Source organism: Dipteris shenzhenensis, chromosome 4 (genome assembly GCF_047967505.1).
Source record: "Dipteris shenzhenensis isolate YYH24624 ecotype China chromosome 4, Dip_SZ_1.0, whole genome shotgun sequence".
NCBI classification, from domain to species: domain Eukaryota; kingdom Viridiplantae; phylum Streptophyta; class Polypodiopsida; order Gleicheniales; family Dipteridaceae; genus Dipteris; species Dipteris shenzhenensis.
Window position 1 is genome coordinate 3,698,479 of NC_141599.1, and position 22,630 is coordinate 3,721,108.

Genomic DNA, 22,630 nt, shown 5'->3' on the forward strand with positions numbered 1-22,630 from the left:
TGGTTGGGCCCACGTGATCTTCCAGTGAAGCTGGGCTTCTACAGAGATCACTTCCTACATATCACAGCGGAGGGTTTCATTGATCCACCAGGATACCCGCAGATTCACCTACCCCACTCGTTGAGGATCTCTCTTGGGTAATTCCGGGTCTCTTCACACAGACTTCGTATCGAGAGCGGCAGAGCAGAGCAGTTACTTAGGAAGAGACGCATATGCACACTGTGTGACATGCAGGAGGTTAAGACAAAGGAGCATTTCATCTTCAGATGTCATGTTTACTATGAGATCCGAGAGCGTTTCTATTGCCTCTCCAGAGATAGTTATGGGGTTTTGGCCCGTTTCCTCTCCTACTTAGACCAACAATGTTTGGCTGGTTTCATTCATGAGGTGCTTAGACAACGCGAGAGGATACTCTGAGCACGAAGACAGGAGCAGACTTCTTCCTCGACTGATACCTCTCAGAGCTCTATCACGGAGTTCTTTCAGCCAGATCACATAGACTCCCACGAGACGAGACCTCGACATGACCGTGACCCAGAGCCTCTGACCCGACAGCTCAGACAGAGGGTTGACACATAGATCATACTTGGAAACATCCCCTCCTTGTTTCAAGTCAAAGCCCGACCGACGAGGGTCACATTGGCCCTAGTTAGACACAAAGCTACAACCACGAGACGTAACAAGACTGCACCCTTGAGGGGCCGACAACGCTCTATTGCTGACCTCATGCCTCCACTGCCTCATCCATCCTAATGTCCTGCTGCTGATGATGATGATAATGATGATTATGATGATGTTGATGATGATGCTGAGATTGATCTATAGTCGACTATTGGCACGACTATGTTGTACTTAGGACTTAGTACTGCCATTTTTCATTTTTTGCATTCAGCATTGGTGTGGATGCTCATTTAGTAGCTCCAATACCACAACTCATTGTATCAGGTTTTTTCAAAGTCTCATAGACCCATCGGTCTTCCGAAGACTTTAATAAACTTTCTCTCTCTCTCTCTCTCTCTCTCTCTCTCTCTCTCTCTCTCCCCCCCCCCCGCGACCCTATCCTGTACCATTTGGAACTGTAATGGTACCTTATGGTCAGAACCAGGGAACTTCTCAGAATCCTATACAGGTCACGACATAGTCTTTTACACAGAGACACATCAGAGTCCAAAGCGCCCACTACCAGTAGTTAACAGGTACACATGAGAGTACTTACAAAGATGAGACTAGGGACATAGGGGGACTACGAGGATCACGAGAAGGAGCAGCTCTCTACAGATCCACCCTTTTGGGGACCATTTCAGTAAAGCAAAGAGATTCACATTCCAGGTTTCTTTGGATCCGGATCCGACACATGAACAACGGAGATTTGTTTGTTGCAGTGTGCTATTTTCCTCCCGAGACCTCCCACTTTGCGAGAGAGATTCGAGATGAGGCTGAGGCATCTCTATTTGCAGCCCTTTATCAGTCCATTGTTGACTTCTCGAGCCGTGGAGTCCTCCTAGTTGGAGACTTCAACGCGAGGACAAGCGCCCGTCAGATACCACTCCTTGACTTCAGGAACTCCCAAACATTGACCTTGAGGACGCAGGTATGCTACGGATTTCGACTGACAAACGAGGTTCCATCACATCTTATGGAGCAGGCCCTATTAGACCTCGACAAGATGCATGATCTCATTATTTATAATGGTCTTGACAGATGGCCCGCCTCGGGTGGTTTCACATGCTTCCCACATGGGGGAGGCTCTAGCATTGTAGATTACATCATGGGATCCCCTGCCTTCACATCACACATCACGGATTTCACTGTAGCAGCTCTTCCCCCAGGGGCTGATCATACCTACCTTTTCTTTAGCATTTCCACTCCCCGCCGTTGCATAGCACCTTTCACCCCACTGAGTTCTTACACATTCGGAGTGGTCACGGAGATCCCCTCCCTTCCTGGCATGCCTTCTTTCTTGGCAGAGGCAGTCAGTGCAGACGGGGTGCCTAGTGTTAGGGTCATTGTCTTTGACCCTAACATCTCAGATGACCACATTATGCTTCAGCGTCCAGACGGCTCTCTCTTTCGACAGAGAGTCGAGATTTCAGGTAGACAAGACCAGTGCAGGATTTGCAGGACCCTTGGACACTTTGCTAGAGACTGCCCAAGGAAGAGAAAAAGACCCAAGAGGTCTTCTGGTGCGGCTCCTTCACGTACTACCACGACTGCACCTCCCCAGCACCCTATACCACGCACTCCAAGACCACCAAGAGCAGCAAGGCGCCCTGCTTCGCACACCCCAGGACCACCAGGGGCAGCAGGGCGCCCAATGCCCATAGCACACCCAGTACCACGATGGAGAGCTATCAGAGCGGCTCCCTTACCTCAGGAGGAGACTTTTGATCATGTTCAGACAGACGCCTTCCAGACTCCAGAGGTGGATGTTGCTGCAGCCCCAGACACTACAGTTCCACATCAAGAGGGGCCTTTAGATCCACCAGCCCCAGTCACTTTGGTCTCTGACCCCTTGGTTTCTGACCACGAGGGGACTACAAGTACTTCTTCCCCGGAGACTGTTCCTGCCACAGTCAGGACAACCGAGAAAGTGCAGGCGCAGATGAGGGCTCCTGATTCCTCTTCACCCCAGCCACAGGCCTCCTCAACCCCCAGCTCCAGTTCTGCTCATAGAGGCCTGGCAGGTCCTTCTCCTCCATCTTCCACGAGTGCAGGTCTTCTTCGCACTCCTCGGCTAGACTTGCTTATCAGGAATTCTTTTTCGGCACTGGCAGATTCGGCGACTTTCATGGATGATGAGGAGTTTGTGCCCTCCACCTTAGGGGTCCCGGTCATTGGGATTCCTTCTGACAGGGCCTCCCTTTCAGCAGGTGTGGGAATCCTTTCATCTGTTGAGTTTCCTGCCCTCAACAGGAGTGTTTCGGCCCAGGGGAAGCTGGTCTCCTCTACTAGGTCGGGTAAGCCTTTCCATCCAGCATCCTCCTGTCGATGAGGATAGTCAGTTGAAACATACAAGCCTAGGCGGAGTTCCACACCGTCGCCATAGGCAGCTGATCCGGAACCAGCTTCATCCAGGCATCACTGGAGGTGCTATTGACATCCTTTTTATCCAGGAACACAAGCTGGATGCCAGTGATTGCTCTGAGTCTGGCAAACTGCTTTCAGGACATACCTTCTGGTCGCCTGCTATGGGCACAAGGGGAGGTACTTGCATTTCGGTCTCTCTTTCTATTCTCCCCTTGGTTGCTGGTCATGGCAGGTAGCTGTAGCCTTATCCGGAATTAGTGACTATTATCATTCAGTCGCTGATTCTAGGACGGAATTAGTGACTATTATCATTCAGTCGCTGATTCTAGGAGACGTGAGATTCTCAGATGTGAGATTGGTATACGCCAGCAGTTAGCGTCCCTTCAGAGGGAAGAGCAGAAGAGGCCCACAGATGCTTGGATTCAGGAGCGCCTTGCTGCAGCAAGGGCTCATTTGCAGACATTGTTGGATCAGAGAGCAGAGTATGCCTTTCATGCATAGGAATCCTTTTGGATTCAGATGGGTGGCAAGGTCAACAAACACTTTTTCTCTACTCATGGGCCCAGACATAGTAGAGATAGTGTTTCGCAGCTTGTTGACTCAAACGGGGTGTTACAGTCAGATCCTGATGCTGTCATGCGTGTAGCTTCAGATTTTTTTGCATCCCTTCTTACTGCAGATCCAGGCACACAGGCCATTGATGATGCCAGAGAGCTTATTTGGCAGTGTATAGGGCCCTGTATTGGTGAAGGATGAGATGTATGTTTCTCTGGATGCACCTTCCACCAATGCAGAATTCAAGACTGCATTACTTGCCCTTCACAAGGGCAAGTGCCCACGTTCAGATGGACTTACCCCCTCCTTTTTTATTACTTTTTGGGAGCACATTGGTCATCACATTACATCAGCCCTGCAGGGCGTGTGGGACTCTGGTGAGATGCCGGACTCACTCACAGATGGTCTCATTCATCTCATCCCAAAGGGGGGTAATAGGAATCTTGTGTCTCAATGGAGATCCATCATTCTTTTGGGCACTTTTTACAAGATTCTGGTGAAATCCATCAGTCTGCGGCTACAGGTTTTTCTTCCAGATTTGATTCATGATACACAGACAGGGTTCGTGCATGGCAAAAGTATTTTCTCATTTTGGGAGGCCTCTGAATGGGCTATGCAGAGCCGCCAAAGATTGGCCATTCTACTCTTGGACTTTGAGAAAGCTTACGACAGAGTAGACTGGGATTTCTTAGAGGGTACTCTATCTCGCTTTGGTTTTCCAGATGCATGGATTAGAGGAGTATCCTCTCTCTACAAATCAGCCCATAGCCAATTGCTCATTGGGGGAATAAGAGGGGACAGGTTTCAGATTTCCAGATCCGTCCGCCAGGGATGTCCTCTTGCCCCGTTTCTTTTTCTGTTTGTGGCGGAAGCTATGAGTATCTACATTAGATCTCAAGCTGATATATATGGGCTGAGGCTTCCTATCCGCCGGGAAGAAGAGCTCCTAGATAGTGAGTTGGCAGAGGACACGGCTGTTTTTTTGGATGCCTCCCCCAAGACACTCACTTCCTTCCGGACAGCCTTGGATTTGTTTTGCACGGCTGCAAGTGCACACATTAATTGGCATAAATCCAGTGGTTTTTGGATTTACAAGGATGACACCCCAGATTGGGGTAATGATATTGGCTTCACTTGGGTACACAGGGGCCTCTCCGTCAGATATTTGGGCTGCCAGGTTGGGGTGAGCATCTCTCCCTCACAACAGTTTGCTCCGGTGTTGGAAAGCATTAGAAGAAAGCTCCTTTTCTGGAGCTCAGCCAAACTTGACTTGGCCTCCAGGGTGGTGGTGGTTAACTAGGTTCTTCTAGCCACAGCATGGTTTGTATGCTCTTGTTGGTGCCACTCTAGGGATTGTATCACTCAGCTTAAGAGGCCTGTACGAAACTTTTTATGGAGTGGTCTAGATGGCACAACTCATGTTACAGCCAGGGTGGCTTGGGAGACCTTGATTCTTCCTACAAGAGAAGGGGGTTTGAATATCATCGACCCAGATCTACAGTACAGAGCTTTACTACAGAGCTTTACTCTGCAAGTTCGTTGTGAGAGGGCTTAAGCCAGGACAAGAGCCTTGGAAGGATTTTTTTATCAGATGCATACAATCTCGCACGCCCACTTCAGGAGAGGATTGGACACACAGTACTAGATGGGTTTTCACCACAATCCACCTCAGGTCTCCCTCTTCCCCTCTTATGGTTGCTATCCTGAAAGCATGGGCCAGCTTCAGGAGTACTCTTCGCAGGATTCCCCCATCCACCCGTGAAGAGATTGAAAGGCAGCCTATCATGTGGAATGACAGGATTTTGGATGAGCTTGGCAAACCACTTGGAGCTTCTCCTTACATGCAGTGGCCAAGATGGGAGAGGGGCCCTGCATCTACAATGGGAGCATGGAAAGCCTTCAGGAAGCTTCCTGCAGACCAACAGGCCCAGATGGTTAGTGCAGGGAGAGTCCAACAAATTGATGCAGCCTTGCCCTTGGATTGGGTGGACACAGATGACATGCCTATTACTTGCTCCACCTGAATGGGGGCATCTTTACAGGTGATTGCTTTTCTTGACCCACATGAGGATGCCTTAGTATTTGATGTTTCTTCGAGGGGCAGGCTGTCTAGATCCACAGACGATATCTTGTTGGAGGTACCGTTTCAGCCAGTCAGGATAGTGGGCTTCATGGAGCATGGCTCTCTTTCACAAATGTACTTGGATCCTGACCCGCTTCTCCTCGCCCTTGGCTCATGGAGGCTGTGGCTCTATGGAGGTGTCCCAATTAAGTTTTTGCAGTGGGACCCTGGGGAATGGGAATGGATATATGAAGGGCACCGAGAGAAGGGCATCCCCTTCTTTCGTTACACGGTCAGTAATGCCAGGAAATTCCAGCTCAGCTCTAGGGGTTGGAAGCCTACCAGAGCTCCTCATTGGGAGAACTTTCATATTTCTGCTGACTTGCAGAGAATTTTTTGGCAGAGGCTCTGGAAATTCCACCGGAATAGAAAAATCACTCTCTTCTTTTGGCTTTTTATTCATGGTGGGATAGCAATGAACCATTGGAGATCCAAGTTCGGAGCTGACCCTTCTTGCCCTCGCTGCCTTTCTGCTTTGGAGACAATACAGCACTGCCTATGGGATTGCAGACAGACGAGAATCATATGGAAGGGGATTGCAAGACTTTTCAGCACTTTTGTTCGCCTACCTTTCTATATGACCTGGGGATCAGTGGCTTGGCTTACTCTTTTAGGGCCCCAGGTATTTTTTGAGAGACTTGACTCCTCTTGGGCTCTTCACATCCGACGACACCTTGTGGAGTCGTGCTCTCTAGAGGATGTTCCGACCACTCTTTTCAGGGCTGCTCACTCCTCGGTCGACTCTCCATGGGAGATCCTAGCTAGCATTGCAGCATGGCACATTTGGAGAGCCAAGTGCACTGAGGCTTTGGAGGGTTCTCAGGTTCACCCTTCTCAGATCTTGGCTAGTACTTGGACAGATACGATACACACTCTGATGGCCATTTGGGCGACCATGCAAGGATCATCTCGAGCAGCCTCCTCCAGGAGAGTTACTTTTCAATTGGAGAGACTCTCCCTTCTTTGCTGAGACTTCTACAAGGTTGAGATGGCACTTTCAGCCTCAGCCTTGGTTTCTTTCTACCTCATTCCTCTGAGGTGTTTTTATTACATGCTTAGCATGGTGTATTTCCGCACAGAGCTTGCTCTAGCGGGTTTCTTTCTTACTTAATAGAAGTCTCTTTCATGGGAAAAAAAAAAAAAAGGAGTATTGAAGCCACAAGAGTACCTGCTTAAGAACTCGGCGAGAGTTCATGGTCCAGGTTATCTGGAAATATTCATTGGTTGCATACCTTGCCAGAGGAAGGACGGGTTGAAACAAACCCTCAGAGCATGGTGCCTGGAAGACTCCCGTTGTTCACTCATTATGAGGGGGACAACTAGAAGATCGTGACGGCTGGATTGCTCGAGTTCGAAGGCAGGAACGTGACTAAAGAAGGTGGTGCAAGGAGGTGCTACCAAAGATGGAGCTGTGTACCAGGATGGTGTGCGGAAGAGGAACCAGACCTGGTGGAGCAGGAGCCACTAGATGAAAAGCCAAGAAAAGATCTTGACATCGAAAAGTTCCAAAGGACTCAACCAGGGAGTTACAACATCGCCATCGACGTGTTGGCATTGGGCCTGGATGTGTCGGTGAGAGGGGGTGTTGGAATGGTCACCTCCCCATCTATAAACCCCCATATGAGGAGAGTATTGGGAGGGTGAACCTAGGCAGAAAAGATAAGAGGGGGGGGGGGGGGGGGGCTGCCACATGGGCAGCACCTCACAGGGAAAGGACAGCACATCAGCCTGTAAAGGCACCTCAAGGGCTGCCTGTACGGGCTGGAACAGGCCCCGAATGATGGCGCACAGGTGGCACAATTGTACGGCTGCATGGCAGGGGTCTATGGGCAGGCATAAGGCCTTCAAACAGGCCTGCAATAGGTGCAGGAATGGGCAAAGGCAGCAGCTCAAAAAAGGGGCTGCCAAAGGCCCTTATAAAGGGCTGGTTGGACCAGCCAACCAGGTCGGCCAGCAAGCAGACTGATCAGCCAGTCTGGTCGGCCAGGATAAGGCTGGCTGGTCAGTCCATTCAAGGGGACCTTCTGTCCTATAAAAGGAGGGCCTCCAGCCCCAATTCAGGATCACTTGGAGCAGCCCTCGGGATAGCAGACAGGAGCAGCAAAGGGGGAGCCTTAGGCCTACATTCAGGAGGACAAGGTGACCTAGGAGAAGCTGCAGACTGAGCTAGAGTGGCTGCCCACCTAGGCTGGCTTCCGGACAGCAAGGTGGAAGGGACTAGATAGAGAGTCTAAGAAGTGCTTGGCATCTAATAGAAGGACCTTTTGGTATTGTATCCTCTCCTAGTTTCTGGACGGGCGGAAATATAAAGTGTTGCTTTTATATTTGTCTCTGAGCATTGTCTATTTACTGGCTTGCGCATCTATGCACATAAGTTAAGAAGTTTGTGATTCCACACCCCACATCGCACACTGTGTGAGCTCCTGGGCATTACTATCAGTCTTCCGCCGTGCATACCCTCTGTTGGGTCATTTCCAACAGCTCTACCACCTGTAAGAAATCACTAAAGTAAAAGCAGAAGCATATGCTGAGTAATAAACTCAACAACTGCAGTTTTGTTTTGATTTGGGACACCTTCTATAGTCACCCCGTCTCTGTGGCTTAGGCACAAGACAGATGCTAAAAACTCCATGTATAGGCAGCCCAAAGGGATGCAGCACAACCGAAGTACAGCCAAGAGGGAAGCCTCTTGAGACTGACTTGGAAAGAAACATAATCGGCCATACATCAGTTTAAGACTGAGAGTCTTTTGGCTTGGATTTAAACTCTTTAATGAGTGCTACGCCCTCACGGTACACTGCCCATTTTCCATCATTCCTTGCAGCCTTGACCTTAGCTAATTCCGCTGCCTTATTTTTCAATTGATTTCATGTAAGTTCTTCAGCTATCCATATCTTAGTTCCTTTCAACTTGTAGGATTGTTGGAGAAGCTTGACTCGTAGATCCCGTGAGTTAAGTGTAATGATAGCATGACCTTTAGACTATAAGATACGAGTTGCTCTAGGTTCATCATCATCATCAAGAGCATCATCCTTATCAACTGTCCAATCAATATTAGGCATGGTTGCTTTGATATGTTCTAAGGTGTCACTGAAAGAGTTCTCTTTGCACCATCCTTCGGGGAGTCCCCCTATTCTAATCTTCAAAGCATTATCACGCCTAGCTGCATGTTCTTTAATCTCTTCCTGAATGTCAGCCTTGTTAACCTTTGCATTGAACTCCACAATTACTTCCTTCCTTGCGGTCTGTACTTTAGTGTGAACTAGGTCTTTGACTGTGGAAACTAGCTGGGGGGTAGGGGTGGAAGCCTTGTAAGATTTAACCTCATCGATGACTGCCTGCTTGCAAGGTCCTTCTAGAACCTGAATTCTAGCTACTGCATCTGCCAATTGCATCTTTAACTCTCTTACCTGCTCTTGTAGATAAAAAATCTATTCATGGTGCCCAATGATGGGTCGGTCCAAACCTCCTCGTAGGTAGGTATGTGCATACAGAGAGGGTGTCATAGCTGCAACGGTGGCGTATCGGGACCTGTTGCCTGAAATGATTGGGGTTGAGGGGAAAGACTTCGAGGAGAGGAGAGGCCATTCCTTGTTGGCCATATCTGCCCCCTGGCTGAGCTAACCCCCTAGCTAGGGGGGTTCAGCCCAACTAGGGGTTAACCCTGGGTTGGGTTAACCTCTGTCGAGGTGTCGGTTAGGTCAAAGTTAACCTAGGTTGGGTAAACTGGTGCGGTGTTGGTGGCGCTGGTGGAGTTGACGATGGACGGTGACGAGGCTGAGGTGCGAAGAGGTTGAGGTAACGGGTGAGGCTGAGGCTGACGGGTGAGAGAGAGAGAGAGAGAGAGAGAGAGAGAGAGAAATTTTATTAGAGTCTTCGGAAGACCGATGGGACTATGAGACTGACAGAAAACCTGATACAAATCACAGTAAGGGTGGAGCTACTGAAATGAGCATCATCACCCGTGTTGAATCCTAAGTCTGATCATACATAATCAAATACATCTGGATGTAACAATGAAAAGAAAAGGACTGGAGCGGAGCGGAATCCTCCGTATGTCATGTCCCCGTCGCTGGTGCATAACTGGTGATGGGACGCTGGTGCCCGTCAAGGGGTGTCGTGCGTCTCGGTCTCCTGGACGAGGCTCAACGCAAGACCAGAGCCACCGTGACTCCCGTGGGACGTATCCCGGGTCTAAACAATGACGCGAGGTCCCCCAGAGTGATCTGTGTGTCCCCTCGATGTCTCGTGTGTCGTGCTACGATCGTCGGGTCGGGATCTCTGGCACGTCAGCGGCTAGAGACTGGACGATCAATGTCACTAGATGGGAAGAACTCTGTGATCCTGCTCTGAGAGATGTCTGATGATGTGACCAAGCCCCGTCACCTGAGTAAGTACTCTCTATGTCGGATTCCCTCGTGAATGAAGGCCGCGAGGCATCTCTGATCTGGGTAGGCGAGGAATCTCGAAAGGAGCCCGGAGCCGTCTCTAAAGAGGCAGTGGTAGCGACCTCGGATCTCATAGTACACTTGGCACCTGAAAATAAAATGCTCCTCCGACTCAACCTCCTGACAGTCGCACAGTATGCATAAGCGATGCTCCCTAGGAATCCCCTCTGCTCTGCCACTCTCTATGCGGAGGCGGTGTGATGATACCCGAAACTGTCCGATGGAGATCCGTAGTGAGTGAGGCATATGAAGCTCAGTGTACACCGGTGGTGTGATGAATCCCTCCTCTGAAATGTGAAGACAGTAATCTCTGTAGAAACTCAGCTTCACTGGAAGCTCCCTCAGCTAAACCAGGTCCTAAAGGTGTGTAGTTGCAGGATATCCTCTCGAATGACCTGGTTGGTATGTGGCCCAATCGGGATGCTGGGTGGAAGTACCGGAGGGGCATCTAAACTGTACTAAAAAGGAGGTATCCTATCGATGTGGAACCGTAGTCTCACAAACCATCTGTGAGTCCGTGCATACCAGCATCGCTCGTCTCCCTCTGCTGCCAACCTCATGGAGGAATCGAGAGCCAACCATGGCAACCTCTGTCTCCCTGATGTGCAGTCCCCATATGATCTAACCCGGTGTAGATATGTGATGGTCTGAAAGGCTGCATCTAGCTGGAGTGGAGAAGCACCAAACTCGGCCTGAATGATGTGATGTGGTACAGACGGTTTCCCCTGGATCATCCGTGAGAACATGAGGATCTGCAAGCGCTCCACCCGTGTCCACTCTATCTCTGACATGTCAGGCCCCCAACAAGGGCTGCCACACATACCGGCTAGTCGGACCAAGGAGTCGAAGAGAAGAGCCTTGGTCCGAGGGTCCTGGAAGTGGGAGTGAAAGCACTGTCTCTCTAGCCGAGCTAGTGAGGTGTATCCCCTGCTCAGTCTGGCCTGCATCGCTGGTCTCATCGTGAAGATCGAGCCGAAGAAGATGACCCCCAAGTAAGTGTATGAGGATACGATCTCAACTGGTGACCCACCCAAAGTAAAAGTAAACTGTTTCCATTGCATGTTTGCTCGAGAGGTGTTAAAGATCATGACCTTGGTCTTGCCAAGGTTGACCTCCAAATCATGGGATAAACAAAAAGCCTGCAGTGCATCCAGGTGTCGCTGGAGCCCCTCGGGTGTGGACGACAAGAGTGCCACGTCATCTGCATAAAAAAGAATCCTGATGATGATCCCGGCAAGTGAGCAACCGATCCCTCCGAACGTCCCCATGAAAGTCTCAAGCTCATCGATGTAGAGGCCAAACAGGATCAGTGATAAGGGACAACCCTGTTTGACCCTTATAGTACTCAAGATCTCATCTGTCCAACCAGCGCCTGTACGAACTCAGCCTGAGACTCTCTCATACAGTGCCATGACAGCCCAGATGATCTCATGATCAAATCCCAGTGTCTGTAGGCGTGTGATAAGACGAGCTCGAGGTACTATGTCAAAGGCTTTGCGGAAATCCACAAAGCAACAGTATACCCTCTCCTTCCGTGATCTGGCCTCCTCAATGACACTCCTGAGTGTGAGTATGTGATCCATAGTCCCATGATCTCGCCTAAAACCGGCCTGACCCTCTGCTCTGAGCCCTCTCATCTCTGCGAACAGGCTGACCGATGCATCCAATACAGCTGCATAGATCTTGGACATCACATGTCCAATCATGAGACAGAGAGAGAGGTGGAGAGGCTGAGCGGTGAGCAGGGGCTTGAGGCAAAGAGGCTGAGCGACGGAGGTGGAGAGGCTGAGCGACAAGAGAGGGAGGCTGAGTGACGGAGGGAGGGGCTAGCAATAGGAGAGGGAGGCTAGCGACGGAGAGGCTGAGCGGAAAGGCTAGCGACGGAGGTGGAGAGGCTGAGCGACGGGAAAGTGAGAGAGAGCGGGGAGGCTAGAGACGGAGGGGGAGAGATGGAGACTGAGAGACAGAGGGAGAAGTGGGTGCCCCAAAGAGGATAGCACCAGACCAACTAATACTCACCTTGCCCACTTAGGCCACCCTAGGCTGACCCTACAGGGCCAGACCAAGGGTCAGCCTCTCTGGCTCCAAAGCGGACCCATACAAAGGTCATAGTGGCCTCTAGAATGGGTGAACCCCTACAATCAGCCCATACACAGGGCAAACATCCTGGCTTATGCTAGCCCATGCATGATCCTCTTATGGACATTATAATGCAGGTGAATTTATACCATGAAGAGAATTAGACAGAAAAAGGGATCAGAAGAAACTTGTAATGGTCTTTCGAAATGAACTTTAGAAATCAAGCCTAGAGGCGCTGGATCAATTAGTTTATTTTTACCCTATTTTTGAAATCAAAACCATGCCTAAGCATTCGGAGCTGCATAAGCCTAAACAATCCATCATTACCTTGATCTCTTCTTCCACCATATTTTTCAATCTTTACCAAAGAAACCAACCTTGGACTTTGAGGGTCATTAAAAGTAGCATTTACTATGTTTCACGTTTAAGCACCACAACCCACCAGAAAGAGCACTCATCAAATACCACACAAACTATGTTTCAACGCACACTGCCAATGCCACACATGGGGAAGTTCTCCATCAGCATTAAAAAAAATGGGGTTTACTCTGTAGCAAGTAAGCCGTCGGTAAGACCCCCAATGAAGATGACTTGGGCTGTAAAATCACCACTCCGAAAAGCAACCTGCACATGCAGCTCAAAGACATTGGCCAATTAAGTTGATTCTATACAGAATCGAAATATTATATGCATTCTATCTTAAGTGGCAACATGCAAAATGTTCATCAGGTGTGACATATCTTGAAAATACTAAAGAAGATTGAGATGTCGGAGGCATTTCTATTTTCTATCTGATGATATATGGACTGTTAACAAGGTGTGATGTCTTCGTAAATACTGTGATGCATACTTAGAAGGCCAGAATTACTCCAAAAAAGTCACACGTTCGTATATCACAAATCCATAATCAGCAACTCTGTAGTTGACACTTGTTAGAAGTTGATTTCAAGCATTTTTTGGCTGTTTTTGGAGGCACATTTGCAGACATTCGGGACTCTTTTCAGTCATTCGGGCCTTCCTCTAGGTTTTCCAACTTCCTCTAGCACCATTTGGCTGGGATTCTCTCCCTCTTGACTCAGATCTACCCGGTACAGTTGGATTTGAAGTTTTTCACACTCTTTTATGTCACGTTTACACACATTGCAATGACATTGAGGTGATTTTTCTCTAGAAATTGGGGCTTTTGTGTCACATTTGCAGATTTTGCAGTGACATTTGCTCCTTTCGCCCACATTTTGGGGCTTTTGCAGTATTTGCCCTATTTTGACTTCATTTTCACTCTGACCTTGGGCATTTTGGATCTATTGCTGGCAGATTGCGGGATATTCTTAGATTTGCAAGTTATTTTGTCACATTCGCTTTATTTCAGCAAAATTTGGGGCTTTTGGTCATTTGCCCCAAACTTGACAGTTTTGCCCTTCCAGAAATTGGGGGTTTTGTCAATTTTGTTGAAATTTGTAGTGACATTGGCTTGGTGCTACCATTTTTGGGCATTTGGTAGACATTGAATGCAGGAACATTGACATTGGCTTGGAATTGCAGCACATTGAGTCACATTTGCAACTTGTAGCACAATTTGGGGCTTCTCCAAATTTGCCCTCTTTTTGGCATATTTGCCTTCTCTGAATTTGGGGCTTTTGCCAGATTTGTTGTCCATTACAGTGACATTTGTTTTATTCAGCTAAATTTGGGTATATTATGCATTTGCCCCTTGATTTGGGCTTGTTGTCCTGACAAATTTGAGGCACGCAACCTCCATCTGAGACATTTACAACTCAATTGATCATTAGACGCATTTGCAGACATTTGCCCCCTGTTTTGGGCTGATATTTTTGCAAGACAGCTATCTTTCGCAGGGGGACAGATATTGTTTTGCAGGTCATATTGTTTTATTCAGCTAAATTTGGGTATATTATGCATTTGCCCCTTGATTTGGGCTTGTTGTCCTGACAGATTTGAGGCACGCAACCTCCATCTGAGACATTTACAACTCAATTGATCATTAGACACATTTGCAGACATTTGCCCCCTGTTTTGGGCTGATATTTTTGCAAGACAGCTATGTTTCGCAGGGGGGTTCTTTGACCGTTTGCAGGTCATATTTTTGGGGACAGCACTTGCATTTAGCTCATTGTTTGAGCAGTCAATTTTTGGTTGGTCACTACCTGACATTTGCTGTCATTTTTGGACAGCCAACTCATTTTGCAGTGAAAGCCTTGAGGCTACTCTTGAGCATGCATTTTTCCTTCAGGAATTCCTTTGACCCACACTTCAAGGCAGGGGCCCAGCCACTAGGTCAACCCTATGACTGGCCTGGTTGGCTGGCTCCAACCAGCCCAACCAGCTCCTCCATGTGGCCAACCCCATCTGCTGGTCTGCTCCGCCCTCTTGCGCCATCTTCAAGGCCCTGCTGCAGGTCGTACACCTGCCCACAGACCCGCCAAACAGCTCACCTCCAAGGCGCCTATACCCCGGGATACCTTCACCGTTTGGTGCTGCTCCAAACATGCCTTTGATAAGCCAGATCCAAGCTGAACATTCATAGCCAGCTTTCCATCCATGAACTTCATTTGTTGCAGCCACCATGGCTCCTCCAGCTTCTTCTTTCTTTCTCTGATCTCTGCCCCCATGGCAGCCATAGTGCTGCCCATGTGGCCTTCTCTCAGGACCCAGGTCCACCTCCCCCATGCTCTCCTCATATGGGGGCTTACAGATGGGGAGGTGACTTTCCAACAGTGTCCACCTCTGTCCTAGATCTGATCCAGCCCTGCAGGCCATGCTCCAGCCTCCGTACAGGTCCGTACACCTGGCTGATGTCATCGTCAGTTCAGTACCTCTACTCTTGGGTCCCTGCTACTGCCCTCTGCTCTACATTATGCTCCTGCAGATCCTACCTAACAGCCAGGTACCCTTGTTCTCTCTTCTCTCTTTAATGTGAAAATGCTGCCCTAGGTCTCCCTCCCCCATGTTCTCCTCATTTGAGGGCTTACAGATGGGGAGGTGCTCAGGCATGTGACCATGGATAAGAATGGGGAGATAGTAAATCCTTATCAAAAACCACAACTCCTAATTAATCAACCTTTCCAACACCCCCGCTCACAAACACATCCGGCCCAATGCCAACACGTTGACGTTGCCCCTGCAGCTCCCATGATGGAACCCTCTGGAACAATTCGGTGTCAAATCCGGTGCCTGGCTTTTCAACCAGTGGCTCCTACTCCTCCAGGTCCGGTCCTGCACAAGCAAACCATCCTGGAACACAAGTCCATCCAAGGTAGCACCAGATGGCACCACCTCCTTCAATCACGTTCCTGCCTGTAGAAAAGGGGGTAGGGACAGATTTGGAAAAGGGGGATAGACTAGCAGAAGGAGAGAGAGTTAGGGGAAGAAGGGAGGAGAAGGGGTAGGAGAGAGAGAATGAGGTAGGACAGAGAGGGAGAGATTGAGAGGGAGTAGGGAAGAGAGAGAGAGCGCGAGTGAGCATAGGTAGGAAGGAGGAAGGGAGAGTAGATAAGATTAGATGTCACATCAAAAAGTACATAGTAGGGGGGTGGATGGAGACTTGGATAGTCCCTCCACATTTTCCACCTAAAGGGCCTCTAACTTGGCCTCTTTTTCCCCTTCATTACAGCCATCCCTTCCCATATAATTTTGCCCTCAAAGTTTCATATGTGGGCTGTTAAATAGGTGCAGCAAACAGCAAATAATAATCAGCCCGGTAGGAGATAGGGGTTGTCCTGGACAAAGCTCTCTGGCTGCCATGAGTTCTCATCCTCAGGGAGTCCCTGCCACTTGATAAGATACTCAATGTAGACTTTGTTTCGGAGTACGAGATCCCTGAAACCCATGATGCGCTCCGGAACATAGAGTATGTGGCCCTCCTCATCCATAGGTGGTAGCTCAGGAAGGACTTGGACATGCTGTCCGACATGTGGCTTCAGCAAGGACACATGGAAAACATTATGAATCCTAGAGGTCCTGGGTAGCTCTAAGTCATACGCCACCTCGCCAACTTTGCGGATGATCCTGTAGGGACCGTAATACCTGTGAGCAAGCTTCATGTTGGTGTTACCTTTCAGCGAGGCATAACGGTTCTTATGGAGGCGTAAGTGCACATAAACCCCTACTTCAAAAGACAGATACCTCTTGTGTTCATCCGCATACTTCTTCTGCTTGGCTTGGTCATCCTGCATATTCTTTTTAGCCAATTGCAAAAGGGCATCCATACTCTCCAAGTCATTTCTTGCTTGCTGATTTTTCACAGCCATGTCTGGCCATGTCTGCAACTAAATATGGCACACCGACTCTGCATCCATACATAGCTTCGAAAGGGCTCATGCCATAGAGATGTGCTCTGTACTGTTGTAACAAAATTCAGTAAGTGCCAACCACTTATCCCAAGACTTCTGCGTGTCATGACGGAAATGCCTCAAATACTCCTCCAGCCATTTGTTCACCCTTTCTGACTGTCCATCCGTCTCAGGGTGGTAAGCAGTGCTAGGTGTAAGAGAACTACCCACTGCTGTAAATAATTCCTGCCAAAAGTGACCCATAAATTTTGCATCTCTATCGCTAAGAATCTCTCGAGGGAAACCATGATGCTTAAAAACATGCTCGATGAACTGCCAAGCAACCTATGATGCTGAATAACGGGTCTTAGTGGGGTATGAAATGGGCATGCTTTGTCATTATGTCAACCACCACAAAAATGCTATCCCATTCCCGCTCTATGGAAGGCAGCCCTGTGATGAAATCCATAGCAATGTGAGTCCATTTTCTTTCTGGAATAGGTAATGGCTGCAAGAGACCCGCGGGTAACCGGCTGTCCACTTTATTTTGCTGGCAGGGCAAACATTCATTGACAAATTTAACTACATCCCACCTCAAGCCATCCGAAATCAAGCTCTGTTTGACCTTTTTATATGTCTTAGTAATACCCGGATGTCCTGCCATAGAAGATGAGTGCGGTTCCTGTAAGACCAGCAGTCGGTACTTTGAATTTGGCACCAAATAAATTCTGTCCTTGCACCACAACAGCCCATTATGCAGCTTAAATTCAGCATGCCCCTGGCTCGATGGCCTCTATAACTCAACAAATATGGAAGCTGCCTTAGAATCCTGCATGTATTCGTCCTGAATACCATGAATCCACTGCTGGCAGATGGTAGAAATGGCAGACAAACTGCAAGCCCACATACGGGATAAGGCATCTACAACCACGTTTTCTTTCCCTTTCCTGTACTCGATGTCGAAATTATAAGACTGAACCTTAGCCAGCCACCTCTTCTGCTTCATTGACAAGTTGGGCTGCGTAAGGAAATACCTAAGTGTCCTATGATCTGTCTTAATCTTGATTTTGCTACCGTACAGGTGGTGGTGCCATTTTTCGAAAGCATGGAGAATAGCCAACATTTCCTGACCATACACATGATAATCTAGTTCCTTGGCATCCAATTTCCTGCTTTCGCCAGTTTTATCCTTTGCCAGCAACGCCTTGTCATTGTTGTCACTGTTGCAGAGCTTCTCCCTAGCTTCTTCCTGGAGCAGTAATGGACCCAACTCCTCAAAGGTCAAAGGTTTGGCCCTCTGTCTTGCTGTCACAATCGTAACATAGCTCTTGAAACTCCGTGGTAGCCTCCTAAGTACCAATTGGTCGGAGTCTACCTTCTGACCAACCGATACTAGTTGATCCCTCACCACCTTGACCTTCATTAAGAGGTCATGTACCGAATCTCCCTCGTCCATATCCATATTGTAGAGTTGATGCTGAAGAGTCAAGATCCGGAATGTATTATTTGTCTCATACAGATCCATCAGAATGGCTCGCGCCTCTACTGACATGTCAATCATCTGGATGTGAGAAATCACACAGTCCATCGTAGTCCCTATGATCAATGCCACAGCTTGGGCATCTCTATCCTCCAATGCTTCGAGATCCTCTCCATCTACTGGTATAAGTATCCTCCCCTTTTTGTCCATTCATATCCTCCAGCTTCACCTCCACTCCCGTTGTTAGCTTCCACAGTTTTTGAGCCACTAAATGACTCCGGATTTTCACCTTCTGGATAGGATAGTTAGTCCCATCCAGTTTCCCGGACTCTCCAAAGCTAGGGATGGTGAAAGAAGGAACTCGAGTGGAGGAGCAGGAAGGGAGAGAAGGGGATGAAGAGGGCTTCTGCTTCTGAGATTGCCTTATGCTTCTGCAGATCCTACCTAACAGCCAAGTACCCTTGTTCTCTTATGTCTCCCTCCCCCACGCTCTCCTCATTTGGGGGCTTACAGATGGGGAGGTGACCTTTCCAACAAACATTACTACAAGAGATCAGAGAGCAACTGGAGGTGACCAAACCACGTGATACAAAGGCTAACTGAGCACAAAGACACATCACGAACTTCGATGAATTTGAGTCAGCTCTAGGGCATAGCAGAGTGGAGGAGGAGGAGCTAGCCGACATGAGAGTAGTCTAGATCAGCAAAGAGAGCCGACACGGTGTCACCGAGGAGGGACGCAGAGACCACTCGCGACTCGGATAGCGACTAGAGCACACTCTATTGAGGTCCGTCATATCATAGCTTTCCTCAGAGGACACCACCAGAGATGAGGGGTCACTCTGGACATAGCTCAGCACGTTCAAAGATCGAGGAGACCACGCGTGCTCTATTGAGGTCCGTCATATCATAGCTTTCCTCAGAGGACACCACCACAGATGAGGGGTCACTCTGGACATAGCTCAGCACGTTCAGAGATTGAGGAGACCATGGCCCCCACCACAGCGTGAGACAGCCCTAGTCCCGACTTCCAGCCCATTGAGGCTTATATGAGCTTTCTTTTTTGTGTACTTTGTCCCATAGGTCCGCAAGGCCTCGTGTGGATGTTAATACATCTCTCTCTCTCTCTCTCTCTCTCTCTCTCTCTCTCTCTCTCTCTCGCGAGGCCTCGTGTGGATGTTAATACATCTCTCTCTCTCTCTCTCTCTCTCTCTCTCTCTCTACACATAGCATATTCAACACGAGCCTTGGCATCTGGACCAGGTCCACCTTGTGACCAACTATTTCTAGCTGATCCCTAGCAACCTTCACTTTCATGAGATAGTCATGCACAGCATCTCCCTCCATAGTGAGCACTTGATTCTAGAGGTTAAGGATTCTCAGAGTTGTTCGTCTCTTACAGGTCCTTGAAGATCCCATGCTTGTTTTGAGGTATTTGACAACTGAATTTGTGGGATCACCAAATCCATTATTGTTCTAATAGTCATCAATAGTGCCTCAACATCCTTTTCATCCCACTCTTCCACTTCTTCTGGACCGTCTTTCTTTACTATGTTCTTGTTGCAATCAATGTGTCCTGGGGTTTGACCTCCTCTTTTGTCATCACCTTCCTTGCCACCAGGCAGCTCCACAACTTCACATTCAAATTGGGTAATTGTATCCATCTAGTTTGCCTCCTTGTCCAAGGAACGAAAAAGGCATTTGTGAAGCCATTGGAATGAAGACCTTGGAATGGAGCTAACACCAAAGATGCAACTCATACATTCTGTGGACCTTACTTGACAATTATCTAAATCTTATCCTTCAAATGTTGGAGTTGATCTCAAATTTTGCATAGCGAGTTTCAACGTCCTATCAAGCAAAGGTTCTCTCCTCCGAGCAACAACACACTTGTCCTTGGGACTTTGATATCACCATTGTCCCGAATAGACAGCCTAGCTTTGATACCAAGGACTTTACCTCTCTAGCTTGGCTCTAATACCATGTTAGAAAAGAGAGAACCCATCTGAAGACTTGCCCCAAGGTTCAATTGCAAAAATTCCACACATAATTCATGAGATTTGGAGGTAGCATCAGAATAGGTAACACATTATTCCCTATCTATAATGAATATTCTATTCACATGAGAAAACAGTCTACTCAAGGCTCCCACTAGGGAAGCATTTCAAAGAGCTCTTTCATGCTTCCTTCTTTCATACGGATGCCTTTGAGTGCTCGTAAGTAAGGCTGGACACAAAGGTGTACCCGGAATTTGCGTAAAGACAATGGATAGCCTGAATTACTCAACGGATGTCCAGATAACTAGCACAGTTTGTTGGATCTCACCAATGTGTCTTTACAGCCAGGATAAAAACAACATTGTTCAACTTTCTAGCGTTAGCATCTGAAAATATTGTCGTTATTTAAAGCACCATCCTTGGATTGGCTATATCTTTTGTTTTGGGTCTCGTGCATATATCTGCTGGCAGGTGGCCTTCGTAGTTTCTTGCTCATTGGATGACACCGCAACTAACGAAACCATCGATTGGTGCAGGTTCACAGGTGTCCCCGCTAGACCAATGTCTAATCCGCATGAGACAGCTCTTCAACCTCCCAACCAGCAGCGCAGACGCGATGGTTGATTAGAAAACGCACAGTTTATACAGAGCAAAGGTTCAGAGTGCAGGATTTCAAGGTGCCCACGACGCTGAAACGAGAGATCAACAGGCAGATCTTAGCACGAAGAGGAAGCGAGTGCGTACCTGAGCAGGATCGGGCCCGTATCTAAAGAGAGTGCCTTTGAGCTGCGCGCCGCGGGCCATAAAAGAGGGTGAGCTGGAAGAGGAACGTATGAGGGAGGGGGAGGAATCCTTAGAAGAGGGTGAGGGTAAAGGGGGAAAGCAATCGTTCATAGTTGCAAGCTTGGACGAAGCCCATAGAGATGGAAATGATGATGATGATGATGATGATGGCAATGGGAGACGAATGTTGCTGCAGGAGACAATGCCAGTCCAGGAATCCTATCGACCATTTTTTGTACTATTACATACTGTATTAGGGACCTTTGTCTCATGCTGCAATCAAGTGATACAACAAGAGAGTACAAGTACTCTTGAGCTACTCTTGAGCATTGCCTTCAGTAACTGGTTGGGCACACCAAAGCATGGGCAGATTGGCAAGATGGAGATGGGCTGGGCAGCTTCAATTGCTCCTCGGAAGGCAGTGCTCATAAATCATACCCTTGCCAATCTCGGGTTTCGAACCACACAGATTCTGAACTGGAGGTAAATTTCAGTGGTGATTGAATATTTGACCTCATCTCCATCTTAAATATTGTATAGGGTGGTGAGAGACCAGATATGACGGCATAGGAGGGCATCGTGAAAAGTGATGCTTGGGAGTTGTTGGAACCACCTAAGGAAATAATTTCATTGGCTACAAATGGGTCTACAAGGTAAAGCACAAATCTGGTGAGAGTGTCAAAAAGAATAAAGCGAGGTGGCAAAAGGATATGCTTAGTAGGAGCGTATGATGAGACATTTCCCTCAGTCACAAGGATGAATGCAATCTACCTTATTCTATCTCTTACATAAAGTATGGGCTTACGCTTGCATCAAATGGATGTTAAATCTACATTCCTTATTGGAGAACTACAAAAAAGAGAGGCGAGTTTGATTCCAAAAGTGAGAAGTGCATAAATGTTAGGTATACAAAGGAAGATGAAGCTTATAAGTTGTACAATCATGCAACTCATAAAATGTTTGCTTCTTTCACTGCAGTGTTTGATGAGAAAGTAAATCAAGATACTTGCCATCATGGTATAAAGACTTAGATGGAAGAGCAAACTTTGACACATGAGCATATTCATTGATTCTAAGACACATCAATCCACATGAGCATAGTTAATGATCCAATAATCTTCGGATGTTCAACACTTGGCTTATGTCCACTTGAAGCTTCCTTTGGTGTCATATCACAGGTTCAAACAGAGGAATTGTTATGCAAAACTACTTCTACCCAATACATATCAAGCATCTCCTCAATCTACATCATGCTTCTTGGTGTCGTTCTTCCTTTTTGCTACTCCATTTTGTTGTCGTGTCTTAGACAAGGGAAACTCCCTGGATATTACCAACTATTTTCAAAATCTCAATAAATGTTTATAGATATATCCTTTGTCATTGTTAGATCAAAGACAAGCTAATCAAGTTTCTATCATAGTCATGAATTAATGAATCTTTCAAGAAGTTCAAATATTTTCTTCTTGAAGTATACAATGACTTTTTTCATGTAGCCATCAATAAATGTGAAAGAGTACTTGATACCACTAAACGATGGTGTACGATTTATACACCCTACTAGGTCAATGTGAAAGAGTACTTGGTACCACTAAATGATGGTGTACAAGTCCTACTAGGTCAGTGTGAAAAATTTCCAATGGTCTCTTAGCTCTAGTGGCCTGGTTATTCTATTTCCTATAAAGGGATCCTTCACACAAATTCCTCTCTTTGGGAGTCCATTGTCTATGTTCCTATGTTCCCCCTATGTTTAGCCAACTATATGGATCTAAAGTGAACATGTGCATAACTTTGGTGCCATAGTTAAGAGGAGTTATATGCAATTATGTAGACTCTTTCTCTTGAGGGTGTGA

General features: G+C 47.7%; 1 protein-coding gene across 1 annotated transcript in view; it reads right to left on the reverse strand.

The window, feature by feature from the left end:
* Positions 1–21,081, reverse strand: part of LOC147902340 (alpha/beta-Hydrolases superfamily protein) — a 65,686-nt gene extending 44,605 nt beyond the window's left edge. Inside the window, exons 1-2 of the mRNA XM_087373448.1 lie at positions 20,742–21,081; positions 12,779–12,855 (exon numbers count right to left, since the gene is read on the reverse strand). Coding sequence (XP_087229574.1) covers positions 12,779–12,855; positions 20,742–20,891 — 227 coding nt within the window. The 5' untranslated portion in view covers positions 20,892–21,081. The remainder of the gene's footprint in view (positions 1–12,778; positions 12,856–20,741) is intronic.
* Between the last annotated feature and the right edge of the window lie 1,549 nt (positions 21,082–22,630).